Below are 25359 nucleotides of genomic sequence, written 5' to 3'. Positions count from 1 at the left end.
GAAGTGCTTGCTTGGAAACTCACCCCATCTTTCAGCAACATGCGTGTATAATCAATAGCACAAATGACTCCTGTCCTCCCACAGCCAGCACTGCAACAGAACATGTGTACTTGTTGAGAGAGATAACTGACAATAGTTGGAAAATTCCTTAGTAGATTTTACTACTAAGTAGTAAATCTAAGTAGATTTAATCTACTAAGATTCCTTAGTAGATTCCCAGAGCATGTTTGTCATGCCACAGGGGACCTCAGACAGGTGTTGGCAACTTCTCACAGGAGTCCCCAGAACCATTGTTCATAAAAAACTTAAAAAAAAATTTAGGTATAGCAAAATGTCTCAGTGAGTAAAGGTTCTTGCTGCCTTCACCTAATGGCTTGAGCTTGGTCCCAATAACCCACACAGTGGAAGGAGACAACCAACTCCTCAAAGTTGTGTTTGGATCTTCATGTGTAGGCTGTGGCAATATGTGCATACACACACAATGAATATTAAAAGAGATTATTTTAATGCATTAGTTGAATTTATACTAGACTGTTTCAGCTATTGACTTTTTCTTTGAATTGTACCCTAGCCAAAGCCTCATTTTGTTTGTTCAAAGTAGAAAGTTCATTTACGGCATCTTACCTGCAATGAACGCAGATGGGAACACAGTCATCTTCTTGATAACAACGTATATCCCAGACGAGCTCAAGGATGGGGTCTATAGATGAAGGCACATCATGGTCTGGCCAATTCTTATAATGAAACTGGTAAATAATTCTAGTTTTCTATTTTAAAAAATTAGCCGGAATAAAAGGAGAATTTAAGGTTAGGATTACATCTCATTCTACCAAAAGGTTAATCTGATTGAGTTCCATCTAAATCCTTTTTTTCTTGCAATTTGTTCTTCTTTCTTGTATATAGCTCTCAAGCCTTATGAAAATAGTTAAAAGTAATATGAAGATGCTTTCCATTGTCTTATCCTTAACAACGCCACAATAGGAGGTAGATTTGAAGCGTCCAAGCCAAATCTTTTTCAAATTACATATCTCAAACAGGTCACAGACAAGTTGTTATATTGAATCCCTTTGCAAGTCAAGGTAGAGTCTAAGGCATCATCAGCTGTCATGCTGGTCCCTAATATCTAACCATTGTTCACCAAAATCATTGTTATGTGTGCTGTGATGTGAAACCATTTGGGAGCTGAATCTCTTAGGAATGTGAAGACCTACTCAATACATCAAAGGCCCTAACTCTCCCCATAACTGTATGCCCAGCCTGAGTCACACACATACATGTTTGCCTGTCTCATCTCATCAGGCTCTCAACTTTAACATTCATGTTCTATACTTACATTATTGAGCTTGACTTTCAGAGTCCTGACTATATAATCAGATTTCTTTTTCTCTGCTTCCTAAGGAGAAGATTAAATTATTAGCAGTTTCAAAGTCATGCTAATAAAAAGTAGATCCTGGAGGCTTTGCTTAAGCATAACAGAAACACATCATACTTACACAGAATATAGAAAAGGGGCCGAATTGCAGCTGTGTCTCTCCTGGCTCAGCCCAGTAGCGCTCACACTTTTTCTGTTGTATAAAACAGAAGGTAATGGTTTCCCTCCATATAATCTAATTTCTTCTGCAAGATGAAACCCACTCCCTCCTCCAGAAGCAGTTCTTTGTCCCTCATCTTAGGTTAGGCAGAGCTAACCCCCTTGGGGGAATCTCTAAAGAATAAAAAACAGACATTAAAGGATGTCTGAATTAAAACTTCCTAGGAGTCTGAAAAAGTAGAAATGGTGATTGTTCACATATTTTCAGCATCTCAAAAACCTGAAATTGTTGACTAAACCAGTTGCACTAGTTAAGTGCCAGATTTCCAGCTCAGAATGGCTACAGGAGATTAGGGCAGCAAGGCCAGGCACACATTTAGGGTTAAATTTCCTAGCACTACAATAGTACATATGCACTTGCCTTATTATTTTAACAAATATTAAAAATCCTATGTACATTTTATGTCACTCAAGTAGAATGCTAAATTTTTCACTGGAAATATTTTCATCTATAATAAATCAAATTTATATTTGAAAAAGTTTTACATACCCCCAAATCAAGTTTTTAATGGCTGAAATGAAGATTTATATTTAGTTTTAAACCAATTAAAATAAAACCATTGAGCTCTTCCACCATGCAATCCCTGGCAAGTGCGTCATGGCTACATATGTCCCGTGGTGGATGCTGTTCTGGGCTGCACAGGATGAGTCTCTAATGGGCAGTTAAAACATCTGATTATCAGGAAGGAAATTGTATTCTTTCCTCCTTTACTTCCTTTCTTTAATTTTATAGCACAGGAGCTACTGGGGAAATGGATAAAAGGGGTTCTTGAAAGTGAACCCCCTATGGATCATGTGGTATCCCCAAACTGAAAACTAGGAAAATGGTGTGGTCTTTCCCAGGCACACTTAAAGAAAGTTCTACCACCATCGCCACCGCCTCTACTTCACCTTCAAATCAACCAGTGCTGAAGAGCAACTCACCTTCCCCATTTCAAACTCCATACATGCCATGACAATGACCTAAAGGCATGAAACAGAAACTTCAACATCTACAGAGTTAGAGAAGACTGTCCTGCCTGAGTCCCAGAGTCGGAAAGTGTTAAGCATTGTTTTTCTGTTAGCTTTGTTTTTTAACCCCAAAAGAAACCCTGGTGACTTAAGAGATGTTTTCTTATTTTTCCTGCTGTCAACACTTCCCTGTTCTTTAGTCTGCTCAGTAAGTTCTTGTTACCAAAAGAGCCTGCCAAGGTACCAACTTTCATTTCCTTGAACAAGAATACGTTGTAATATTGATAAAATATACCTGTCCTCTGAAATTTCATCAAGCCATAAGAAAAGCAATATTTTTAACAGCTGGGAAACCTCAGTCACATCCTGCCCCCTCTACTAAAACAACAGAAGCAACCTGCACTCACCAAGACACGGTATTCCCAAATCATCCTCCAGAAGTCCAGGACAGTTGTAGATAAAGGACCCTGGGTAGCAATATAAGCCCTAGGTCCATAGACACCCTAAAGGGGAACAGAAAACACATGAGGTAACTATAGGAAGCATCTTCTCCTTAGTCTTCTCCCCATCCTGTTTTAAGTAGTCAAAAAACATGGGATATTTTATTTCCTCGCCAAAAACCTTAATAAAGTTGGCATTGATATAGCTGGAATCTTCATCAGAAGTTATCAGAGACAGCTTCACCAGGCTATGATCATCTAGAACACAAGAGAAAGATGCAGGGTAGCTGAGAAGTCCTACACAGAGGGTCAAGTCATGTCTCAAGAATGGTGTTTGTTAAAAGTCTTTGATAAGTGAAAAGTAATTGAATGGGCGAATGTTCTTTTGTAGTCATAAATACTACAATTAATTTGTCAGTGCCGTATTCCAAGATTAAGAACAAGCACTTGGTTAAAAAGTGGAGAGGTGGCTAAAATTGGAAGTATAAGTTTACAGGAAGAAATGGAACTTACAGGGCAAAATATCCTTGTATCTGTTTTTCTTGATATTCTTGGGCCTCTGAGCCACAGTTGTAGGGTATGTTTTGTCTGCCTTGTATTTTGTCGATTGTCTTTTCAGCTTCTGCAATACAATTCCAAGAATAATTTTTTCCAAAGAAAGAGGTAAGGGGCCTTGGAAAATAGGTCATTTGGTAAAGTAAGTACCCTCTTGCAAGCAGGAGAACCTGGGTTTGATTCCCAAAACCTACATAAAGCCAAGTATGGGCTGGAATTGGTGGTACATGCCTTTAATCCTAGTATTTGGGAGGCATAGGCAGACAGATCTTTGTGAGTTTGAGGCTGGACTGGTCTACATAGTGAGTCCCATGCCAGCCAGGGAAACATAGAAAGACCTTGTCTCAACGATATAAATAAATAAATACTCTAGGTATAGTGGCTCAAATTTGCAATGCCAGTGCTGGAGAGTTAGAAGCAGGTGGATTCCTGCGACTCACTGGCCAACCAGGTTAGCCTAAACAAGGTAGATGATTCCTAAGGAAAGACAACTGAAGTTGCTCTCTGGCCTCCATACATCTGTACGAATGACCAAACACACACATGCACCACATACAGGAATATGTCCATGTGTGTACACAAATGCATGCACATACACACACACACATGAACACACACACATGCACACAACATGCATGCACACACATGCACACACACACACACACACAAGTCAGAAGGGAGATAGATGCTAACTCTAGAGAGCTGTCCTCTTCCACTTTTCAGACATTCTACCTCAACTCTTAGCATCCTCAGGGGCTAACTTCTTTCAGGACAGGAAATAGGATGATATAGTTCAATGAGTTTGGAGAAGTGAAAAGATCACACTGCAGCTGAGTCACATACACAGTTAAGACTTAAATCTGAAACTGCTAAGTATTCAAGAAACCAAATAACTTCTGAAAGTGAGCTGTGTGTGCTCCACCCAAGGAACAGATACCAAGAGCATGATTTACTTTCTTTATAGGGTCTATTTGATGTCAACAGGAAAATCATTAATTCCATTCATCTTTTTTAAACTTCAGATCACCTTTTCTAAGTAGAAATGGAATTTAAGTTAAATACACTCTGTTTATAGCTGTCAAAATTTCAGAGATTTCAGTTTCAAAGCATTTTTATGTGACTCAAACTTTAAGCCTACTCTTCTTCCAGCAAGTAATAATTTAAACAGAACGGTATTTTTTTTTCTGTAGAATATGATCTGAGATAGGCAGGAGCCATCCCAATGTGGTTGGACAAGAGTCCTTATGATAATTCCCTAAACTTAGTTCTATTTTTTAGTGTTACATTATAAAACCATATGTGAGGACAGAAATGGTAAGATAATTTCTCATCAGATCCTTGTCTAGAATAAATGTGGTCCCAAATTTCATCTCCTTTATAATTAAAAATATGTGAACTAGGTCTGAATTTTGTGAGACCTAATCAATTTGCAAAAGAAAACAGGAAGAAGTATCTCCGATAATGAATGAAAATGCTTAGTGACCTTAAATGATCTTCATTACTTCCACACTACTTGACAGAGAATTGGTCACATGAGGGTTATTAGTCACCTCCTAGCAGCTAGATCCCTAGGCATTCACTAGGTCTTTATTCTGTAGCTTCTGTTTGGAAATGTATTCTTTCCTTGACCCTCATTCATTTACATTTTCTTGTTTCTACTCTTTCTTTGGTTCATTGTGCTGGCTAATTTTATGTCAATTTGACACAAGCTGGAGTCATCTGTAAAGAGGGAACCTCAGTTAAAGAAAAAAACTCCTCAAGATCTGACTGTAGGGCATTTTCTTAATTAGTGATTGGTGCCATCCTTGGGCTGGTGGTCTTGGTTTTTATAAGAAGGAAGGCTGAGCAAGCCATTAGGAGCAAGCCAGTAAGCTCCTCCATGGCCTCTGCCTCAGCTCCTGACTCCAGGTTCCTGCCTTGTTTGAGTTCCTGTCCTGGCTTCCTTCACTGATGGGCTATGATGTGGAAGTATCAGCCCAATATACCCTTTCCTCCCCAACTTATTTTTGGTTGTGGTGTTTCAACATAGCAATAGTAAACCTAACTAAGACACATCATTCCCACTTGCCCTTATTTCTTTCCGGTTCTCTTTTCTCTGCTTTCTAACAAAGAAAAACCTAATACACAAACTAAATCTTTGACTTTTTGCTGTTCTCTTGATATGCCCCCTTCAGAGCCATATAGTCTTAAAGAGATCATATAAGAATTTGATCTTATTTAATTTACCAAAATTTTATTATATTTTCAGCATCAATTGGATATGTCTCAAATTTCAGTACTAGGATTTCAGTTTCAAATTACCGCCCATGTCCTAGACATCTTCATTTCAATATCTTATTGCATCCTCTGACTCAGTACATTTGAAACTAAAAGCATCACTGTCCTACTTGTAAATGCAGATGGAATTATCTTTATTCCAAGCAGTCCCGATCTGAGAAACTAAAAAGGACTTTAGGTTCCTCCTTACCTCAGTCCCCACCCCAGATACAGTCAGCAGGTTCTTCCCATGCAAGGTTTCATTCCTGCTGATTTGGCTATGATGTCCCTCCTCTAAGAGGCTCACATGTTAAAGTCTTGCTTGCCCGCTGATGGATTTTGAGGAAGTGATCAGATTCTGGAAGACCTGATGTAACCAATAGATTAAGCCCTTGATGAATTCAGAATGTGATTGTATTACTGGAAGGGAGGACTTAACTTAAGGAAATAAGCCATGGGGGCATGCTCTAGAAAGACCTGCCTTGCTCCTGTCCTCTTTCTGTCTCTTTGTCTCTGGGGATCCATGAGGTAAGCAGCTTTGCTCCATTACACCCCCACTGTTATGATGCTGCATCTCACCACAGGCCTACAGCAACCCGGCCAAACAACTGTGGACTGCAGCTCTGAGTCAAAACAAATGTATCACTGCAGTGATATAAAAACATATTAGACACACCTTAGTTCAGACTCTTTCCCTTCAAGCTTCAACTCCTGTAATTTCTTCTTATCTTCACAGTTTTGTTTTTACTTCATTCAAATTTATTGAGTATACTTATGTCAATCAATTGAATTTATGCTCTGTTAATCTTTCCAGTGCTGCTTAAAGTGACTTCAATAAATCCTTTTACCCCTTGGAAAATAAGTTCCAAACTCCTTAGCTAAGTGTCCCCCATGTTAGAACTCAAGTTCACCATATTTCCCAGAGCTTTCCAATTAAGTCCTTAAAGATGACTTCTAGATTTTTCAAGATCTCACAAACTGGTGTTATCATGTGTAATACAACTTTTTTGAAACAAAGGCGTTCCTTTAGTTGTTCATAAATATTAGGAGTCCTTGGCACAGCTTTTACATTCCACAGCCATGGCTATGGTCCATTTTGACCCACAGAATGAACAAATAAAGAGTAAGAAACGTATCTCAAGCAAGAGCAACAACCACCAAAACATCAAGAGGGCTGTTATTACTATTATTTAATCACTTATATTTTACACAGTACTTACAGATCAGTAATGAAGATGAACCATTTTGTGCAGGAGTTTACTTGAGAAGACTTATTAAGTAGTTTTTAAATGAAGGAGGAAAGGGAAACTCAAAAATATAACAGACATATCCCTGCATTCAGTTCGAGGCCAGCCAGAGCTACATAGAGAGACATTGCCTAAAGCAACAAAACCTGGGACAGAGAAGAGAGAGAAAAGCAGTGTGGTAATATAAAATGTTGATCCAATACATTATCCAAATTACCATGAGGCTTCAAAAGTGGGTAAGAGGGTCAGATGTAGTGATCTACACCTTTAATTGAAGCACTAAGGAGGCAGAACAGGTGGGTCTCTGTGAGTTTGAGCCCAGCTTGGTCTATATACTGAGTTCAAGATCAGCCAGGGCTGCACAGTGATTCTGTTTTAATTATTTTTTTTTAATTCAGCTCAGGGGAATTTGGTGGCTAAGTCAGTCTTCAGGGAGAAGGAAGAAAGTGGAGAACTAAAACTTCAGAGCACAGAGCACCACTATCAAATATATAGGTTTAATTAAAGTGATACTTTTCCAAATAGAGTAACATAGTAAATTATTATAACAACTCAGTGTATCAGAATATTCCTAGCCTAGGATTGAAACAGAGCAGCCAGTCTGTGCTTGCTTCTTTGGGCTCCACAAGCACCAGTATGTATTGCTCCAGTGACCATTCTTTTATTTCTAGGTTTGATAAGATACAGGAAACCTCCTGGATCCAGACCAGGAACACAGGCAGTTCTTGAATCCTATGGATTTCAGAGCTGGACTTGGCAGGAGATGCTAAACAGCATACTTTCACACTAAGATAGATATGCTAATGGACTAGCTCGGGAATTTAATTAAGAACATGGCACAAACACCTCCACCACCATCTAATACTTTCAGTGGACTGGTGAGATTGATTAGCAGATACAGGCGCCTATGGACAAGCCTGAGGCTCGAGCTTAATGCCTGGGATCTGCGTGTCAGAAGGAGAAAGTGATTCCTGCAAGTTGTGTTCTCATCTCCATACACCAGTCCCTCCTCCTAATAAATGTAATTTTAAAACTTGCAAAAGTACTCCCACTGACATTCCACTCACTTCTCATCTCTCTGCCCTTACACTCCTTCAGAATGATGGGTCTTTATGTTGCCATAGGTTTTCTGAGTGCTGGATAAGAGTCTTTCTAGAAGTTTCCAGAGTCAGTACACCCTCTTTGTTGTACTAATTTTATTTGGGGTATTGCTTTTTAAAAGACACTCTTTGGGCAAGATGTCACAGATAAAGATTATGTACGTGTGTATCAATGCTTGTTTAGTCTTCATTGTGACCTTCAGAACGGCTTTTTCTTTTGCTGCTCCTGGAGTCACCTGACTGATGGCAGGGGAGGACACACACACACACACACACACACACACACACACACACACACATGCACTTAAGCGTGACACAGGAAATACCTACAGAACTGTTAGGTTAGGAAGTGTGAAAGACTTTAATTTTTTCCTGTGACGTCTACCTGTGGTCAGACCACTCTCGAATCCTCCCTTTGACTCTTCTCTAACTGCTAACCCTGAAGCTCCCAGGCCCTGGCAGAGAACTTAACAGGTCCCCAAAACCTGATAAACTACAACAGAAACAAGAGAACTCTGAAGAGAGAAGCAAAAAAATATAGGATAAAAAGCAGGATTACCATAGGTGGATTGAGGTTTTCAGAGAAAGAATAGTTCAGAGGGTCAAAGTATTTGTCTGCCAGTCATAAGGTAGGGGCTATTAGTTCCCTGAAGAGGCATCCTCAAGACAAATTGATGAAAGAGCCTGTGAGAGAATAAGATGAGGAAGCCATCACCTATAGATCCTAAAATAGGGCAGGAAATGTGAGAAACTAGACTCTGTATGCTCATAAACGAACAGTGAGCAGTGAGTTCCCTTTTTTTTTTTTTTTTTTTTTTTTGTATACTGAGCTCCTTTTCAAGAAATGAGAACAAAATGGGGGCCTTGCTCACAGAGTCTATGAGTGAGGACCAAGTCTTATGCATATTTTTCTAAATGCTAGTTAAGTCACTACCACAAAGAGAACAAAGAAAGAAAAACAGACCTCATAAGACTGCAGTGTCTATGGCTTGAAACACGATGCTGCAGTACAGAACATGCTGAACTCTTTCCACCCACAACCCCTTTTCACTTGAGAGATTTTAATGTGATTCTAGATATGCAGACATTAAAAAATTAGGCATATAATAAAATACTGACAATCCATTACAAGTTTGTCCTTTAAATTTATTGATATATACCAGCTTCTCAACCTTTCTAACGCTGTGGCTGTGACCCTTTAATACAGTTCCTCATGTTTTGGTGACCCACAACCATAAAATTATGTTCTCATTACTACTTCATAACTATAATCTTGCTACAGTTATGAATCATAATGTAAATGCCTGTGTTTTCTGATAGTCTTTGGTGATCCCTGTGAAAGGATTATTCAATGTCCAAAGAGAATAATAAAGCATATAATATATTTTGTAAAGAAAAAACTGAATTTGGAACAAATTCTTGAACTGGTGATTTATATCTGTCACTTTGCTCAACTTTTAGCACCTGTCTTCTCACTAAGCACCTTTCTGAGCTATCACCTTCTCCACAAAGCTCCGTGAGTGTTCCCAGTTTGAATTAGGCTCCCACAATTTTACTTTTCTAGCAAAGACATCATGAAAAGTATAAATGGGCAAGCTTTCTTATGTCTTTCTAATGCTGTCTGAAATCACCTTATTAACCACTTCTTTCCAGTAATTTGTTTGTACCTCCCAGGTCATGATCTCCATCACCTCCTTTTGGGTCAGACAGACCCGATGGCACAAAGTGTAGGAGTCTTGTTTATCTGATTTTTGTTTTGTTTTAGTTTGGTTTTCAAGACATGGTTTCTCTGTAGGTTTGGAGACTGTCCTGGAATTCCCTTTGAAGACCAGGCTGGCCTTGAACTCACAGAAATCCACCTGCCTCTGCCTCCTGAGTGCTGGGATTAAAGTTGTGTGCCACCACTGCTTGGTCTTGCTTATCTGATTGTTACAAGTTTTAATAAAGCCAACACAGAAAAAGTGAAGCTACTGACCATTGGTTGTCGTGCTATTGGCATGAACCTTAGCCATGGTCTGCCATTTTGGGCCATTTGTTACATTCTTTCCCGGGTAAGATCCATGCTATAGAAGCTAGATAGTTTTATCCCTGAATATCCTTAGCCTGGTTTTTCTAAAGGCATTTTTATCACTCTGAAAATCAGCAAAGCTCACTTCAAACATAGGACTCTTGAGGCCAGTAGACATGGATTTGATTCCTTGTGATCTGTGTTTTTCCCATTTCCACAGCTGAACGTTGTTGGCATTGTCACATCATACCAATCATCTTAGAAAGTGAATCGATTTCTTCTTTGCTGCTCTTCAGTGCCTTTTGTAAGCCATGTGTTCTTACCAACCTTCATGGTGCTGCTCAGCAAAAGGAATCTTAACATTTATTAAGGATGAAAGCAAGCACTTTCATACTAATGGAATGGATGTACTCATTTATTTTTACATTAAAAACTAAAGTTGGGGGTCAGCAAGATGGCTTGGTGGGTAAAGGTACCTACTACCAACTTGACAACCTGAGTTTGGTTCCTGGGACCTACATGCTAAAAGGAGAGAACCAAGTCAAGAAAGTTTTCCTCTAACCTCTAAGTAGTCACAGTTCGAGAGTGTGTATGTAAAGATTTAGATCTTGGCTGAATATTTGACACCAAAGGACATAATGTATCTTCGATTGTTTTCAAAGTTGAGCAATATTTTGATTTTATAATTAGTAAATCCAAGAAAGCCACTTCATATAAACAGATAGTACAAAAATGGCAGAAGTATGTTCAGGGTTATATCAGAAAATTTTGGAAATTCTATCCTAATCTCAAATTAAAATTCATTTAATGAATATTTTCAAAGAAGTTCAATCAGCCACCTCAATTTAAAAAAAAATCAAATGTTCTAACATGATACACTCCAAAGATATACTAATCTGACATGTATGCAGAGGAATGATGGTAGGAAAATACTAAGTTCTTGTTTTCCATAATTAAACCATCATGTGTCTAAGAACAGAAAACTATGTGTGTACAACTGTATACACAAACGGAATGTACATACAGATGAAATTCAATTAATCTGGTAATAGTCAAATTAGAGCAGAGGAGTTCCGTGCAGTGTTTGTTGGTGTTGCATGGCTCACTGGCAGGCTAAGTGCAAACTGAGCATGTAAGTGTTTAAAGCCGACGTTGCAGGGAAAGCAGCACTGTGCAACACTGGTATGTCCTTGAACTGGAATCAGATTTTGGCTGGTTGGCATTCAGAAATGCCAAATTTTTCATGACTCAGTTCAGTTATATGGCCCCAAATTTAAGAAGCTAGCCTATAGAAGGCATAGCAGACATTGTATTTTGGAGTGAGAAAAATAAATAAATAATAAAACTTGGCCCTTTTCTACTAGGGGGAAAATGGAGCCTGGGTTTGTCGATAGAACTTTGCAAGGTTGCATCTTGCTGCCTCGTGAATGCAGATGGTACCAAGCTTCCGGCAAAATGGAGAAAGTGTGAGTGCCAAGGAATGGAGTCAGGAGCCTAGACCTCTACAGCTAGTGGGCAGGACTATAACAATAGGGATAGATGAAGAGGCTTGCCCTGAGTAGACGCACAGGGAACACACTTGTCATTGAGAACAAGACAGGCAAGTATGTTCCATTGAACTGGAACAGAGAGTAGCTGGGTAGGCAACAGTAAAACTGGAGCAAGTAAACTAAGAAATTTAAGTTAGGTATGAAAATATGAGATGTGTCAGAGCTCTCCTGGGAACAACTGAAGACATGGGACTAGATGGTCCTAAGCAAATAGCTGGGTTGAGGTAGGAGAAACCAGCTTCAGAGGTAGATGTGTTTATTCTAGTGATAGTGGTAAGAAGAAAACTTGTACCTAATAAATACATTTACTTCAATAAATGATTATTGGTATACTCAAATGACAGGCTCATTCTCACGAGTTGTTTCAATCAACAAGTGTTTGAGCACTTGCTATGCAGGTGGTTCTGTGCTCATAGCCACTTGTCTAATATCAGTACCATAAGTACACATAGAACCAAGATGTTTCCTGGTCTATCTATGACAGATAAAATCTACAAAAGCTATAGCAATGCCAGCCACACTTCTAACAACATTAGCACTTGAATCCAGGTGTTAGAACTGGTTTTCTCCTACCAGAGATTAATAAACCCCTCATATATAATAATGTAATATTCATCCTTTCTATAAAAGTCCTCATCCCCGAGAAACGAAGTTCACATTCTCTTGTTTAAATGATATTTAACAGTTTTAAGTATTGTTTTTTAACTTGAAAAAATAAGCTTTAAATGTGGACTCTTCAAAAATTAATACACTTTTAAAAAGCTTGGAATACATGGAGTGACTAGGCAGGAGGATTGCAAGGTCTGCCTGGGCAATTTAGTGATTCATGTCTTAAAAGGAAGGGAGGGACGGAGGGAGGGAGGGATGGAGGGAGGGAGGGGGATGGGCTAAGGGAAGGAGGGAGGAATGAAAGGAAGGAGGGAGGGGGGATGGGGGAGGGAGGGAGGGAGGAAGGAAGGAAGGAAGGAAGGAAGGAAGGAAGGAAGGAAGGAAGGAAGGGCAAGCTAGGGTAGAAGTAATACAACTGTATTTTAAGACCAGCAAAGCTACAAACTGCTCTGTGGTGATTCAAAATGGGGAGTACCAGCTGTGTTGGTTAGTACAAGCTGAAGTCATCTGGGAAGAGGAAACCTTGAATGAGAAAACCCCTCCATCAGCTTGGTCTGTAGGCAAGTCTAAAGGGCGTTTTTTAAGTTAATAATTGACGAGAGAGGGTACAGTGCAGCATGGGCAGTGTCCTCCTTGGTCTCTGTTTCAGTTCCTGCCTTGAGTTCCTGACCTGCCTACCCTGAATGATGGATTGTGACATGGAAGTTTAAGCTGGTTTTGGTCATTTTTTATCATGGAAACAGGAACACAAACTAATAAGCCAGTGACTACTTGACATCTTTCAATACTCTCCCTGTGGACACAAGAATTGCATCTATGGAACTGTGACAGAATTCACAACAATGACTAGAAAAAAACTGAGATCCAGCTACACACAACAAAACTGATAAGCTTTTCAGATAACACACATGATACTTGCCAGATTTCATCTACATATGGTTTTAAAAAAACATTTAAAAACCATTGTTTAGTGGAATAAATAAGGCAAGGCAATGCAGAAAATCCAAAATATATTCAGATTGTGTTGGCTCCTATCTTTTGGGGGATCAGGGTGTGATTATCTGGAAAACACTCAGGGGCTTGCTTTGCAGTGTGTGTGTGTGTGTGTGTGTGTGTGTGTGTGTGTGTGTGTCCATCCAGACAGGGTCTCTCATAGACTGGGCTGAGTGAACTGATCTTATACCTCTTGAGTGCTGGGAATAGAGGTTTACACCACCAAGTCTTTTTTTTTTTTTTTTTTTTTTTTCCATCCTAGGGATCAAACACAGGATTTCCCGCATGCTAAGCAGTCACTGAACCACCTGAGCCAAATCTCTTGTCCCAGCAATACTATTTCTTCATCTGAGGAATACATATGCCTGCCTTACTACTAATTATGAAGCTGATGCCTATGTGTAAATCATTTATTGTATAGATGTTACCCTTTGCAATTTTCGAAAGTTTAAAGCATTAAAGCCAGTGGATCACTTGCAGTCAGGAGTCGAGAGTAACAAGGGCAAGGTTGAGATATTGATAGTACGTGCATGGTTTGAAATTTTTGTTCTACAGTTGTGAGATCTGTGGGTGTTTTGTGAGTGTGTGGTGCTGGGAAGTTGAATTCAGGGCATAGAGGGTGCTAGGCAGACACTCTGTTGCTAAGCTGACTGCTGAACTGTGTATCCATACATTTTTCTAAATTACATTTATTTCTCTGTTTATTCAGTAAGGGGCAGGGTATGTGTGCCATAGCATATGCATGGAGGTCAGAGGTCAGCTTGCTTGCAGGAGTCAATTCTCTCTTTCTGCCATGTGGATTCCAAGGATCCAACTTAGGTGTTCAGGGCTGGTCAGCAAGTGCCTTTACCTACCAAATCATCTTGCCAGCTCCAAACTATATCTTTTTTGTAAAATGCTTTACTGTCTGTGCCTTAGCATTTACTATATGTTGAACGTTGTACAAATTATGGAGGGGACCAATATGACCAGGATGAAATATGAACATTGTTTTGTGAAGTTTCAATTCGATAAGGAAGTGGTAATCATACGAAGTTAAAAACTGGAATTATGGTAAGTGCTATAAAAAGTATAGATCATATTAACAAGAACTTATCACAGATGATTTGATATTCAGGTAGATCAAGAAGGCTTCTTAGGGTTGGAGGGATGGCTTAGCAGTTAAGAGCATGGCTGTTCTTCCAGAGGACCCATGTTTGATTCCCAGCACCCACATGGCAGCTCACAACTGCCTGTAACTCCAGTCCCAGGAGTTACATTCTATTAGAGTATAATAGAGTACAGCACTCTATTCTGGCCTCCATGGGCACCAGGCATGCACCTGGTACACAAATATACATGTAGGCAAACTATCCATAAAAATACATTTAAAACAAAATAATATTTTTAAAAAGAGGAAGGTTCCTCATGGTTGAGGACACAGCTCTGTGGTAGAGCACTTGCCCGAAATGTGCCAGACTCTGGGTTCAATCTCTGCCATCATTAAAGAAAGAGGAAGAAGAGAAAGGAGAGTATACAAAAACAAAAACAAACAAATAAACAACAACAAAAAAACAGCTGGTCTAGGACATAACCACCATATTGAGATCTAAGAAATCATTAAATGCTAGCCAGCTTAAGAGGACCACAGGGATGTCGAAAGCAAGAGAAAACTCATGGCATGCATCGGAAGGATGCTGCATTTAGTACTGGCACTAGGAAAAGACATAAGCAGTATGGCACTGGCATCTGCTGTCATAGCAGGTCTGCTGCATCAGTTATGAACATTGTACTCTTCTTTACAAGGTTACCTGACCAAAGCAAAACCTAGAACCAAGGGTCAGAAAGATATCTCAATAAGTAAGGATATCTGTCACCAAGCCTGATGACTGAGTCAGTCCCCAGGACCCACATGGTGGAAGAGAGAACTCACTCTTCTGAGTTGTTCTCTGACTCTTATAATCTGGCTATGGTATACACATGTGTGTGAATACACACACACTCACACACACACACACACACACAGAGAGAGAGAGAGAGAGAGAGAGAGAGAGAGAGAGTTATTGAAGTGTCTGGAAGATGGCACAGCAGTGAAGAGGGCTTGCTGTTTTTGTTGAGGACCAAGGTTCAATTCTCAGCACCCACATAGTCTTTCACAACACCCAGTAATCCAGTTCCAAGGAGTCCAACTCTCTCTTCCCTCCTCCAAAGGCACCGGGCAGGCACAAAATTACACACACACACACACACACAGGGGGGGGGAGACACACAACACTCATACACATAAAATATAAATCATTAAAGAGGAGGGTGTGCTTGGTGGCACACACCTTTGATTCCATCACCTATGGAGGCAGGTCCTGTGAGTTTGAGGTCAAGCCTGCTCTACATAGTGAGTTTCAGGCCAGCCAGGGCCACAAAGTAAAACAACAACAATAAGAACAACAACAAAACAGAAGTCAGAACTGGAATCTGAGCTAAGTTTTGTGTTTTGGTTTTAGTTTTTTGGAGGGGAGTTGTTGCACAGGCTATCTACACATAGCACATTTGTCGTTCGATTGTTACAACCAAGGCAGCTAGCAGCGGCTTTGTGTGACAGAATTAGCTCTGAAGTAACAGAAACACCAAGTCCTGAAAAAGCATCAAGAGCTTAAAGTAGACTCTGGGCAGCAGTCAGATGGGAAACCTCCCTTTGATGGCAGTGTTTCCCTGGTCCACTTCCCAACACCTCCCCTCCCAAAGCTATTTTTCTGGTGTCTCAGTTGAACCTGCAGGTGGGGCTAAGGATGAGACTCTTGTTTTTCCACTGGAGGACATGAGTCAGTGAACAGTGAGGTTCCACTTAATCACCACCCCAAAACAAGGTTCTTAAGAATCAGGAGCAAGAAGAACAAAGGAATGATTAATATAAAGCCAGGACAGTGATTTACTCTTGGGTGGGGTGGGGTGGGTGGGCAGGGAGAGCTGGGGATCTTTTGGAGTTTGACCATACTATAGTTCTTGATCATGGTGACTGCACTGGTAATGAATGGTTCCTTTATCATCATGTTCACACATTTTATGTAGTTTTCTAAATATATTATTAGAGTTAAAAAAAATTACAAGCAGCGAAAAAAAAACAAGCTGTAAAAAGTCTTTAAGCTGAGAAAAACATAACCATATTTGTATCATCAAAATACTACTTGGGGGCTAAGCTTGGTAGTGCACGCCTTTAATCTCAGTCCTCGGACGCAAAAGTAAGTGGATCTTTGAGTTCGAGGCTAGTCTGTTCTATAGAATGGTTTCCAGGCCAGCAAGGGCTACATAGTGAGAACTTGTCTAAGAAAATTAGCTGAAGGTGGGACACGGCTAGAAGCAGAGAACCTGGTCAGTAGGTGGCTACCACAATTTGGTGAGAGATTATAATGACCTCTACAAGGGACTAAAATATAGAGATACAGTCTGCTCTTTTGAAAAATACAATCAAAATAAGACAGAAGCTGCCGCTGCAGCTCAGATCACTTTTCCCCTCTCTATCTTGACAAATTGACTCAAGAACAATAGTCAAAATGCAACCACATATCTAAGCAGACACATGGGCAACAGGGTTGTAGCCAATCTACTCTGAGGACTTGTGGCAGAAAAAATACATTTTATGACACCATGACCATATGAAAGTTGAGCTGGCATAATATCTTAGCATCAAAGTTGAGCTGCTATACACTAGCCTACAGTGATATCAATTCAGTGAAAACTTCACAGAATGTTTTCTCATCTAATATCTGGTCCTAGAATGCTAGCTCTGGAAGGCAAAGACATTTTGTTCACTATTATATCTTAGAGTGAAGAAACAAAGTTAGTATACAGTAAGTGCTCAATAAATATTAATGAATGATTTCCTCTTTCTTCCTTCCGTCCTTCCTTTCTTCTTTCTTTCTTCCTTTCTTTTTTTTCTTTTGATTTTTTGAGACAGGGTTTCTCCGTGGCTTTGGAGCCTGTCCTGGAACTAGCTCTTATAGACCAGGCTGGTCTAGAACTCACAAAGATTCACCTGCCTCTGCCTCCCGAGTGCTGGGATTAAAAAACATGTGCCACCACCACCTGGCAAGACTTAACATTCTTATAGTTCTGAAACTATAAGCATTTCAAAACACAATAGGTTGGTGTGATGGTGCATACCTTTGATTCTAGCAACCAGGAAGCAGAGGCAGAAGGATCTCTGTGAGTTCAAGGCCAAACCTCTCTAATTAGCAAGTTCCAGGACAGATGAGCTACACAGTGATACAAACAACAAACAAGCAAAACAACAAAATCAAAACCCTGACATGTCTGTTAGATCCCACACTTTCCTGACATAGAGTGATATAACCTGCCCAGCTTTTAGTACACAGGCAACGACAGCTCCCCTCCAGGGAGACCCATTGTCTCCTGGATAATCAAGTCCACCTTCTCTGGGGCTACCTTGCACTTCAGCCCTGACTTGTCTCTACTTCCCACTCTACCCAGTCCACTTATCCAAACAACAGAAATTAAAGAAACCCAGTTAGTACAAAAGAAGGAAAACGCTTGTTCTAAAAATTTGTCATTAGCAAAAGGAAAGTAGAATAAAGTGACAAATGACAGTTTTGGTGTTATTAAAAAACCTGTCATCCAAATGATACCCTATGAGGAGTCTAAAAATCCCACTCTACATGAGAAGTTCCTCTTAGTCTCTTTCTTTTTACTATCAATTAAAATGAATAACTTGAAGAACTCAAATGCTTTCTCCAGATGCTCAAAAAGTATTAATAGTCATATATCTGTATATACCTTCTATAAGGCTGATAAACTCAAAAGACCTTGCAAACACAACAATAAAACCAGCATACCTATAAAAAAAAAATGCTGAACACACAGATACAACACAACTCACAGAAGTTATGTTTTTAGGTTGTCTCTCCAAGCACCCCCTCCTACACCAAACTCTCCTCCTCTTTAAAACATCACGGAACTCACCAGAAATTCATTGGCAAACTCCTCATTGTTAATTTTCTTTTTCTGGGCCTCATTCAGTAACCGCTGCAAAATCTCTCTTTGGTCCATGCCGCAAAGCAAGAGTCTGTGAGTGAATTAAGGGAGGGCATGTCAAATGTGTGTCATGGCCAAGACACCACCACGAAGCCACTGCTGCTGCCTGAGCACAGCATGCTGGAGGCTGTGGTTTACTGACTGCATCACAAGCCCTAGAGGAAATTAGTACGAAACCAGCTTCTGTGGTCACACAACAAAGCCATCATCTCCCTCCAGGGCCCTAGCGCCTTCCTTTCTCAACAAAGAAACTTGGCTACAGTTCAAATATAGCAAGCAAGAGGTTAACCAGAACATTAAGCTGTGGTCTGTTTAGCTGGGAAACTCTGCCACCATCCAACAGCAATCTCCTCTCTTGACACTTCCCAGACAACAGGCAGAAGTACAGCTCTGATGTAAGGTGTGTTCAGCCTTTCCACATTCCCCAAGAGAGGAAAGGCCTGGGTGATGAACACCTGAAGGCCCTCTGCAGGAAACCAGACAGACACTTGAGTTACCTGCCTTCAACCTGGATTATTGTCCCCAAGGTTAGAGCAGATGTTTTAGTTCAGAGCTTGTCAAGCCTCCCAGATAGACCTCACATTTTCTTTTAGAGGAAACAAAGTCAGCTGCTTCTGACAGGCTGGCAGTCTCTCCCAGGGCTGGGGAAGTACTGGCCTCCTGTAGAGGGAAGTGTACCTCTTCAAACCTGCAATAGCTTTGATTCCTATTTGGGTTCTGAACACAGACATGGAGAGCACTGTTCTATGGGGGAGGAGAAGGAGAGGCACATGGTAGGCAATTAGCACACTATTCCCAGAATGCACTGCTAGTAAACGGTGAAGAAATGAAAACTAAAATTGCCCTTGCTGAGTGTTATACAGATTCTAGGTGAGACATCTTGGGGGAATTGAGCTTAACGGTGCAATCTGGAGTCCTTGCTATGCAGGAGTGTCACCCAGCTGGAGGGTCACTTGAGTCTAGGAGTTTGAGACACCTGGGCAACAAAGTGAGACCTCTCCCTCAAAAACTGAGAGAGACAGAGAGAGAAGAAAGGAAGAATGAAAGAGAGAGAGAAGAAAGTAAGGAAGAATGAGAGAGAGACAGACAGAGAGAGAGAGAGAGAGAGAGAGAAGGAAGAAAGAATGAGAGAGAGACAGACAGAGAGAGAGAGAGAGAGAGAGAGAGAGAGAGAGAGAGAGAGAAGGAAGAAAGAATGAGAGAGATCGAGAAAGACTAAAGAAATGATTCTCATGAAGACATTTTGACATTTTTACCACACAGCCACAGTTTGGTAAAGATCCCATTTCAGGGAGCCATCCCCTACTTATGGCATTTGTACCTTGATAGGCAAGCTGTTCTAGAGAAAGCGTCCACATCTCCGTTTGCATAAATTATCTCTTCAATGGGTACAAATCCACCCAAGATCTAATTCGCCCCAAATGAATATATTATCTTTAAAGGAGGAAGTTCAACAAACAGTATGTTACAAATTAATCTCAAATATGAAAACTGGGAAAGACGTAGTTCAGACTTCCTCAATTTAAGATATTAACAATCCTTTCTGGTTTTGCATAATTCAAACTCCCTTCAGAAAAAAATCGTGGTTTTGAACACAAAACATGCTGCAATCTCTCAACTGAGCCTTTGGTAGGCAACTTGAAGTTAATACTCCAAATAAAGGAAATTCAATTGTAGTTACATAATTCTTCAGAGCATAGTGGATGTACTTGTAACACCAGCACTCAGGAAGCTAAGACAGGAGAATTACAAAAATTCCAGGTCTATCTGGACTACACACCAAGACCCTGTTGCAAAAACAAAATAAAATACTTTTAAGATCCCAAGTTAACTGTAAATAAAATTACATAAAAATAAGAAATTTAACCCAGACTCGGAAAGACAAATATTGCATGAGGTTTTTGTTTGTTTGTTTGTTTGTTTGTTTCTCAAATGGAAATTTAGGTTTAATTGTGTGTGTGTGTGTGTGTGTGTGTGTGTGTGTGTGTGTGTGTGGAATGTGAAAATAGAAAGAGGACTATGAAAAGGGCAGAAGAGATCTCTTTAAATGTGTTTATTATCATATATTAGCCATACATAAATGGATTGCATTGTCACATTTTCATATTGTACTTGATGTATTTTGCTCACATCCTCTGCCCATCCACGCTGTTATCCACTCTGTCTCCCCCTCACTCCTAACCCCTTTTCTCCCCAGCTATCCTCCCCACTTCCACTTTCATGTCCTCGGCATTTTTTTAATCCCAGTGAGTTTCATTACAGGAGTTGTTTACAGGAGCGTGAGTAGCACACCAGGGCCTGCACACTGAAGGAAATGCCTCTCTCTTCCCCATCAACCACTAACTGCATATGCATCTTCAGGCAGGGATCACAGGTGACAGTATTGGCACACTCACTCTTGTGTAGCTCCTGTGCAGGTAATATAGTTCAAGAGTACAGCACCCTAGTCACACTCAGCAATCAGCATTCCACACCTCCTCAACCCCCTCCCCATGGGGTTCTCACAGTCTTTCTGCCCCTTCTTTGGTGGTGTTCCCTGAGTTTTGCAGTAGGGTGGTGAATGGTGCTATGGCTGTCCCATTTACTACGGTGCACTCAACAGTCATTTATTTTCAGCACTTTGACCTTTGTCTCCACAGTCACTGCCTACCACTGCAGAAAGAAAGTTCTCTGACCAAAACTGAAAGCATCACTAGTCTGTGGGCATGAAGTTATTTAGGAGGCAATTAGACAGATACCTCACATCCATTTAGCAAAACAGCAGCACAGGTGCCCTACAAGGGCCCATGACCTCCCCAGCCAGAACTTTTAACCAATTTACAGTATCACTCATATGGCAATAGCAATGAATCTAATCAGAAGATGCTGGTTACCCACTTAACAGACATGCTGCTATTGCCTGGCTTATGCCTGGCCAGCAGGTATCATTGCATAGTGTTCACAGCTAAATAACAATGTTGATGACAATCCTCTCCCAGCAGCCTGGAGAGCACAGTTCAGCTCTGGGAGGCTTAGCCAACAGGAAGGAAGCTTTTTAATACACACTTGGGTTCAGTATGAGCTGCAACCCAAGTATGTAGCACATTTTGGCAACAAGGTCTTAGTTCTGTTGGAAAACCAGCAGCAGTGGCAACTGTTTGGTGCGTGTGTGTGTGTGTGTGTGTGTGTGTGTGTGTGTGTGTGTGTGTGGTGAGGGTCAGAAGCTTTCCTATCTAGCAACTCATAGTGGGTAGCCTATCTCTGGCATTGGAATTTTCATTTAATAACCTATGGTTTCTGGAGGCAGTTTTATTCACACAGGTAGTTATCTCTGTTCAAATTATTATTTGATTTCCTTATGACTTTTTCATACATTGTTGGTTTTCAAAAATATTAATTTTTGAAATATGGTAATATATGCCTTTTATCCCAACACTCAAGAGATAGAGGCAGGCAGATAGATCTCTGTGAGTTTGAGGCCAGCCTAGTCGACATTCAGTCTCAAAAAAAGAAAACAAATAACTAAATAAATAATTCTGCTTGTGTTAAAATATTTTATTTAATTTTATGTATGTGAATGTTTTGGCTATAAGTATATGTCTGTGTGCATACCATATGCATGCCTGGTACCCAAAGAGGCCAGAGATGGCATTGGATCTCCTGGAACAAGAATTGAGATGATTGTGAGATGTGGGTGCAGGAAACTGAACCCGAGTCCTCTGGACGAACAATCAGTGCTCTTAACTGCTGAGCCATCTCTCTAGAACATGCGCTGTCACTTTTGTTTGGGTCTCTTCTCCCCTCCCTCGCTCCATCTCCCAGTCCCTGCTTAAGCATTCCCACCCCCAATATTCCCATTTCATGCATTCTACTCCTTCCCACTCCCCAGAGACACTTTTCTCCATTTCCATGGCTCTTGTCTAGTTTCCTGAACTCTATACACTCATTCTCAGAGTAAATGATAAATAAAGGCTGGGGTTTGCATATGAGAGCGAACCCGTGATATTTGCTTTTTAAGGTTGAACTGCTTCACTTAATACAATATTTTCCAGTTCCATCTTCCTTCAAATTTCACAATTTCATTTTTCTTTGCAATTGAAAAAACTCCATAGTTAGATGTAATACATCTTCACTACCCACTCACCAGCTGATAGGCATCTAGGCTGGTTTCATTTCCTTGCTATTATGAATACACCAACATTAAACATGCATGTACAAATATCTGTGTGGCAGGATGCCCAGGAGTAGTATAGCTGGGTCATTAAAAAAATCTGTTTTTAATTCTTTTATAAACCTCCACACTGGTTTCCACATGGCTGCAATGGATAGGAGTTCCCCTCCCCACATTCTGGCCAGCCTTTGTTGTTGCTTTCTTGATGAGAGACATTCTAATTGGTGTGAGATGGACTACAAAGCAGTTTAGTTCACATTTTCTTGCTACCTAAGGATGTTGAACATGTTTAAAAACATTTACTGGCCATGTGTATGTCTTTTGAGAACACTCTGTTCAGTTCCTTAGTCCACTTTTCGACTGGGTTATTGTTTCCCTGTTATTTGGTGTTTTGGGTTCTTTGTATATTCTGGATATTGTGTCTTCCATCAGATGGATGGCTGACAAAGGTTTTTCTCCCATCCTGTAGGCTGTCTCTTCACTCAATTAATGGTTTTCTTTGCTGTACAAAAGTTTTTGACCTCATGAAGTTTAGTTTATTGGCTGTTGGCTTTATTTCCTGGATCCCACTTAGAATTACTTTACCGCATATCTTTTTTTTAAAACTTCATATTTGTTATTACTGTATGTGTCATGATGTGTGTGTGCAGGGTATTAATGCCACATAAGGCATGTGGAGGTCAGAGGACCTCCACATTTTATGGAGTTGATTTTCTCTCAGGTCATCAGGTTTGTGTGGGCAGGCACCTTTACTGATAACCCATATAACCAGCCCCTGATTCCTTGAAGTATTTTTCCTACTTTTTTTAATCTGATAATTTCAGAGTTTCAGGTCTTATGTATTCTACTGATTTCCAACCCCTAAAGAATCTTTTTTCCTTTCTCATCATCCCTGTCTAAGCAGCTGGACTCTACACACAGACATTCTCTCTCTCTCTCTCTCTCTCTCTCTCTCTCTCTCTCTCACACACACACACACACACACACACACACACACACACACACACACATAAATGCACATGTAATAATTAAAAGCTGGGATCCACATCTGAGAGAAAACACATAGGAGTTGTCTTTCTGAGTTTCAAATAACTCATGTAATACAACATAAGGTCTTTGACTCATTTGTAGTTGATTTTTGTGTAGAGTGAGAGATAAGGATCTGGTTTCACTTTTTTCTACATGTAGGTATGCAGTTTTCCCAGCACTATTTGTGAATGTGCATATTGTTATCTTTATAAAAACCTCTGGTGCTGTAGTTTGGGATTATGTCTAGATCCTCTACTTTACTCCATTAGTCTATGTGTCTGTTTTTGTGCCAGTATCATGTTGTTTTGTGTTGTTTGCTTGGCTCTATAGTATAACTTCAAATCAGGAATGTTGACACCAACACAAGTCTTTTTGCTCAGGACTGCTTGGGCTATTGGAATCTTTCATGCTAAAGGAAGAAATCTTTTAAAAGTGGGGGGGAAAGAGGATAATGTGGCATGAAAACAGAATAGAAGATTATTTGGGAGAGGAAGGAGACAAACAAACAGGGAGCTAGGGGATGGGAGAAGACAGCAGGGCAACAGATGAATGAAAACAAAGTAAAACAGCATGGGTATAAAAATGCCACAGTGAAACCCATCATTATGTACACTAACTTAAAATACTAATTAAAAATGAAGTATTAAAAAAAAAGAATCAATTGTATATGACAGGATTAAGGATGTTCTGTTATATTACTTTAATTAGGAAAAACACACAACAAAATCCAATAGTTTATTTAACACAATTACCTACTACCCACAGAGTGCAAAGCAGTAGGTTAGGGATTGGGTTTACTACATAAAGGAGCCAGAATATGGTACAAGACCTGCAACAGCTACTAAAGCATCCCAGAACTAAATCGGTAGACATGAATATTACTTAATAAAGCATTTAAAACTAACTTGCTTAGTTCAGAATAACAAAACAAAGCTCTAAAAAGAAAATTATTTTCTGTGTTTGGATCAGTAAAAGATAGTTTCAAAATGTCTTTGTTCCTTTATTATGCCCTCACTCCATCAAAATGAAAACTTTGTTAGCTTATCCATTGATTAATAAGGAATTCCACCTCATCCTAAATCTATCTCACCACAATTTTTCTCTTATTCTAAATCCCTAAAATACAAATTTTAGCTGGGAAAACATCCAATAATACTCATATCTATTTCCCCCAAATACAGAGATATTAATACAGAGGTAATTAATACAGAGATAATTAAATTTATAAGATACTATTACTACTTTTTCCTCTCTTCCTAGGGAAGGAGCTAGAAATAAGTAAGAAACTGGACTGCAAAGAAGGCAGAGTTAGAGTTCAAGTCCCAGTACTCACATCAGTTGACTCACAACTGCCTGTAACTCCCACTCAGAGGGGATCAGAAGCCTCCAACCTCTACCTGCTTGAGCATATGCATTCACACACACACACACACACAAACACACACTAAACCGACTAAGTCCACTTAGTGTTGTGTGTATGTGTATGATGTCAGAGCTTACCAGTTGGTGTTGGATGGCTTGTCCTCAGGGAGAGGACTAATTCTCAGGCTCGCATTATTCCTTAGTCACTGTAGTCCTTGTCTAGGCATGGGGCCTCATGAGATTTCTCCTTTCCATGTTAGTATGTCTATTGGTGTCGTCTTTGTTCAGGTCTTGTTTAAGCAGCCACATTGTTGAGGTATCATGGGTACAGCTTCCCTGCCATTCCTAGGAGACACAATCTCACAGTAGATTTCCTGGTCTTCTGGCTCTTACAATCTCTTTCTTCTTCCATGATGGTCCCTGACCCTTAGGTGTGATAGTTGTGTTGTAGATGTAGCCATGGGGTTGGGCATCCTCTGATTGGTTGTAGAAG

At 40.1% G+C, this 25359-nt stretch overlaps 1 protein-coding gene across 1 annotated transcript in view; it reads right to left on the bottom strand.

Moving 5' to 3' along the window:
• Ptpn22 (protein tyrosine phosphatase non-receptor type 22) overlaps positions 1 to 18444 on the bottom strand; it is a 48488-nt gene extending 30044 nt beyond the window's left edge. Inside the window, exons 1-9 of the mRNA XM_051199149.1 lie at positions 18254 to 18444; positions 3496 to 3604; positions 3164 to 3240; positions 2950 to 3045; positions 2516 to 2554; positions 1494 to 1565; positions 1334 to 1393; positions 625 to 767; positions 24 to 90 (exon numbers count right to left, since the gene is read on the bottom strand). Of these exons, the coding sequence (XP_051055106.1) occupies positions 24 to 90; positions 625 to 767; positions 1334 to 1393; positions 1494 to 1565; positions 2516 to 2554; positions 2950 to 3045; positions 3164 to 3240; positions 3496 to 3604; positions 18254 to 18340 (750 nt within the window). The 5' untranslated portion in view covers positions 18341 to 18444. The remainder of the gene's footprint in view (positions 1 to 23; positions 91 to 624; positions 768 to 1333; positions 1394 to 1493; positions 1566 to 2515; positions 2555 to 2949; positions 3046 to 3163; positions 3241 to 3495; positions 3605 to 18253) is intronic.
• Positions 18445 to 25359: the final 6915 nt, after the last annotated feature.

Source organism: Phodopus roborovskii, unplaced genomic scaffold (genome assembly GCF_943737965.1).
Source record: "Phodopus roborovskii unplaced genomic scaffold, PHOROB, whole genome shotgun sequence".
NCBI lineage: Eukaryota > Metazoa > Chordata > Mammalia > Rodentia > Cricetidae > Phodopus > Phodopus roborovskii.
This window is presented reverse-complemented; position numbering and strand designations above follow the sequence as displayed.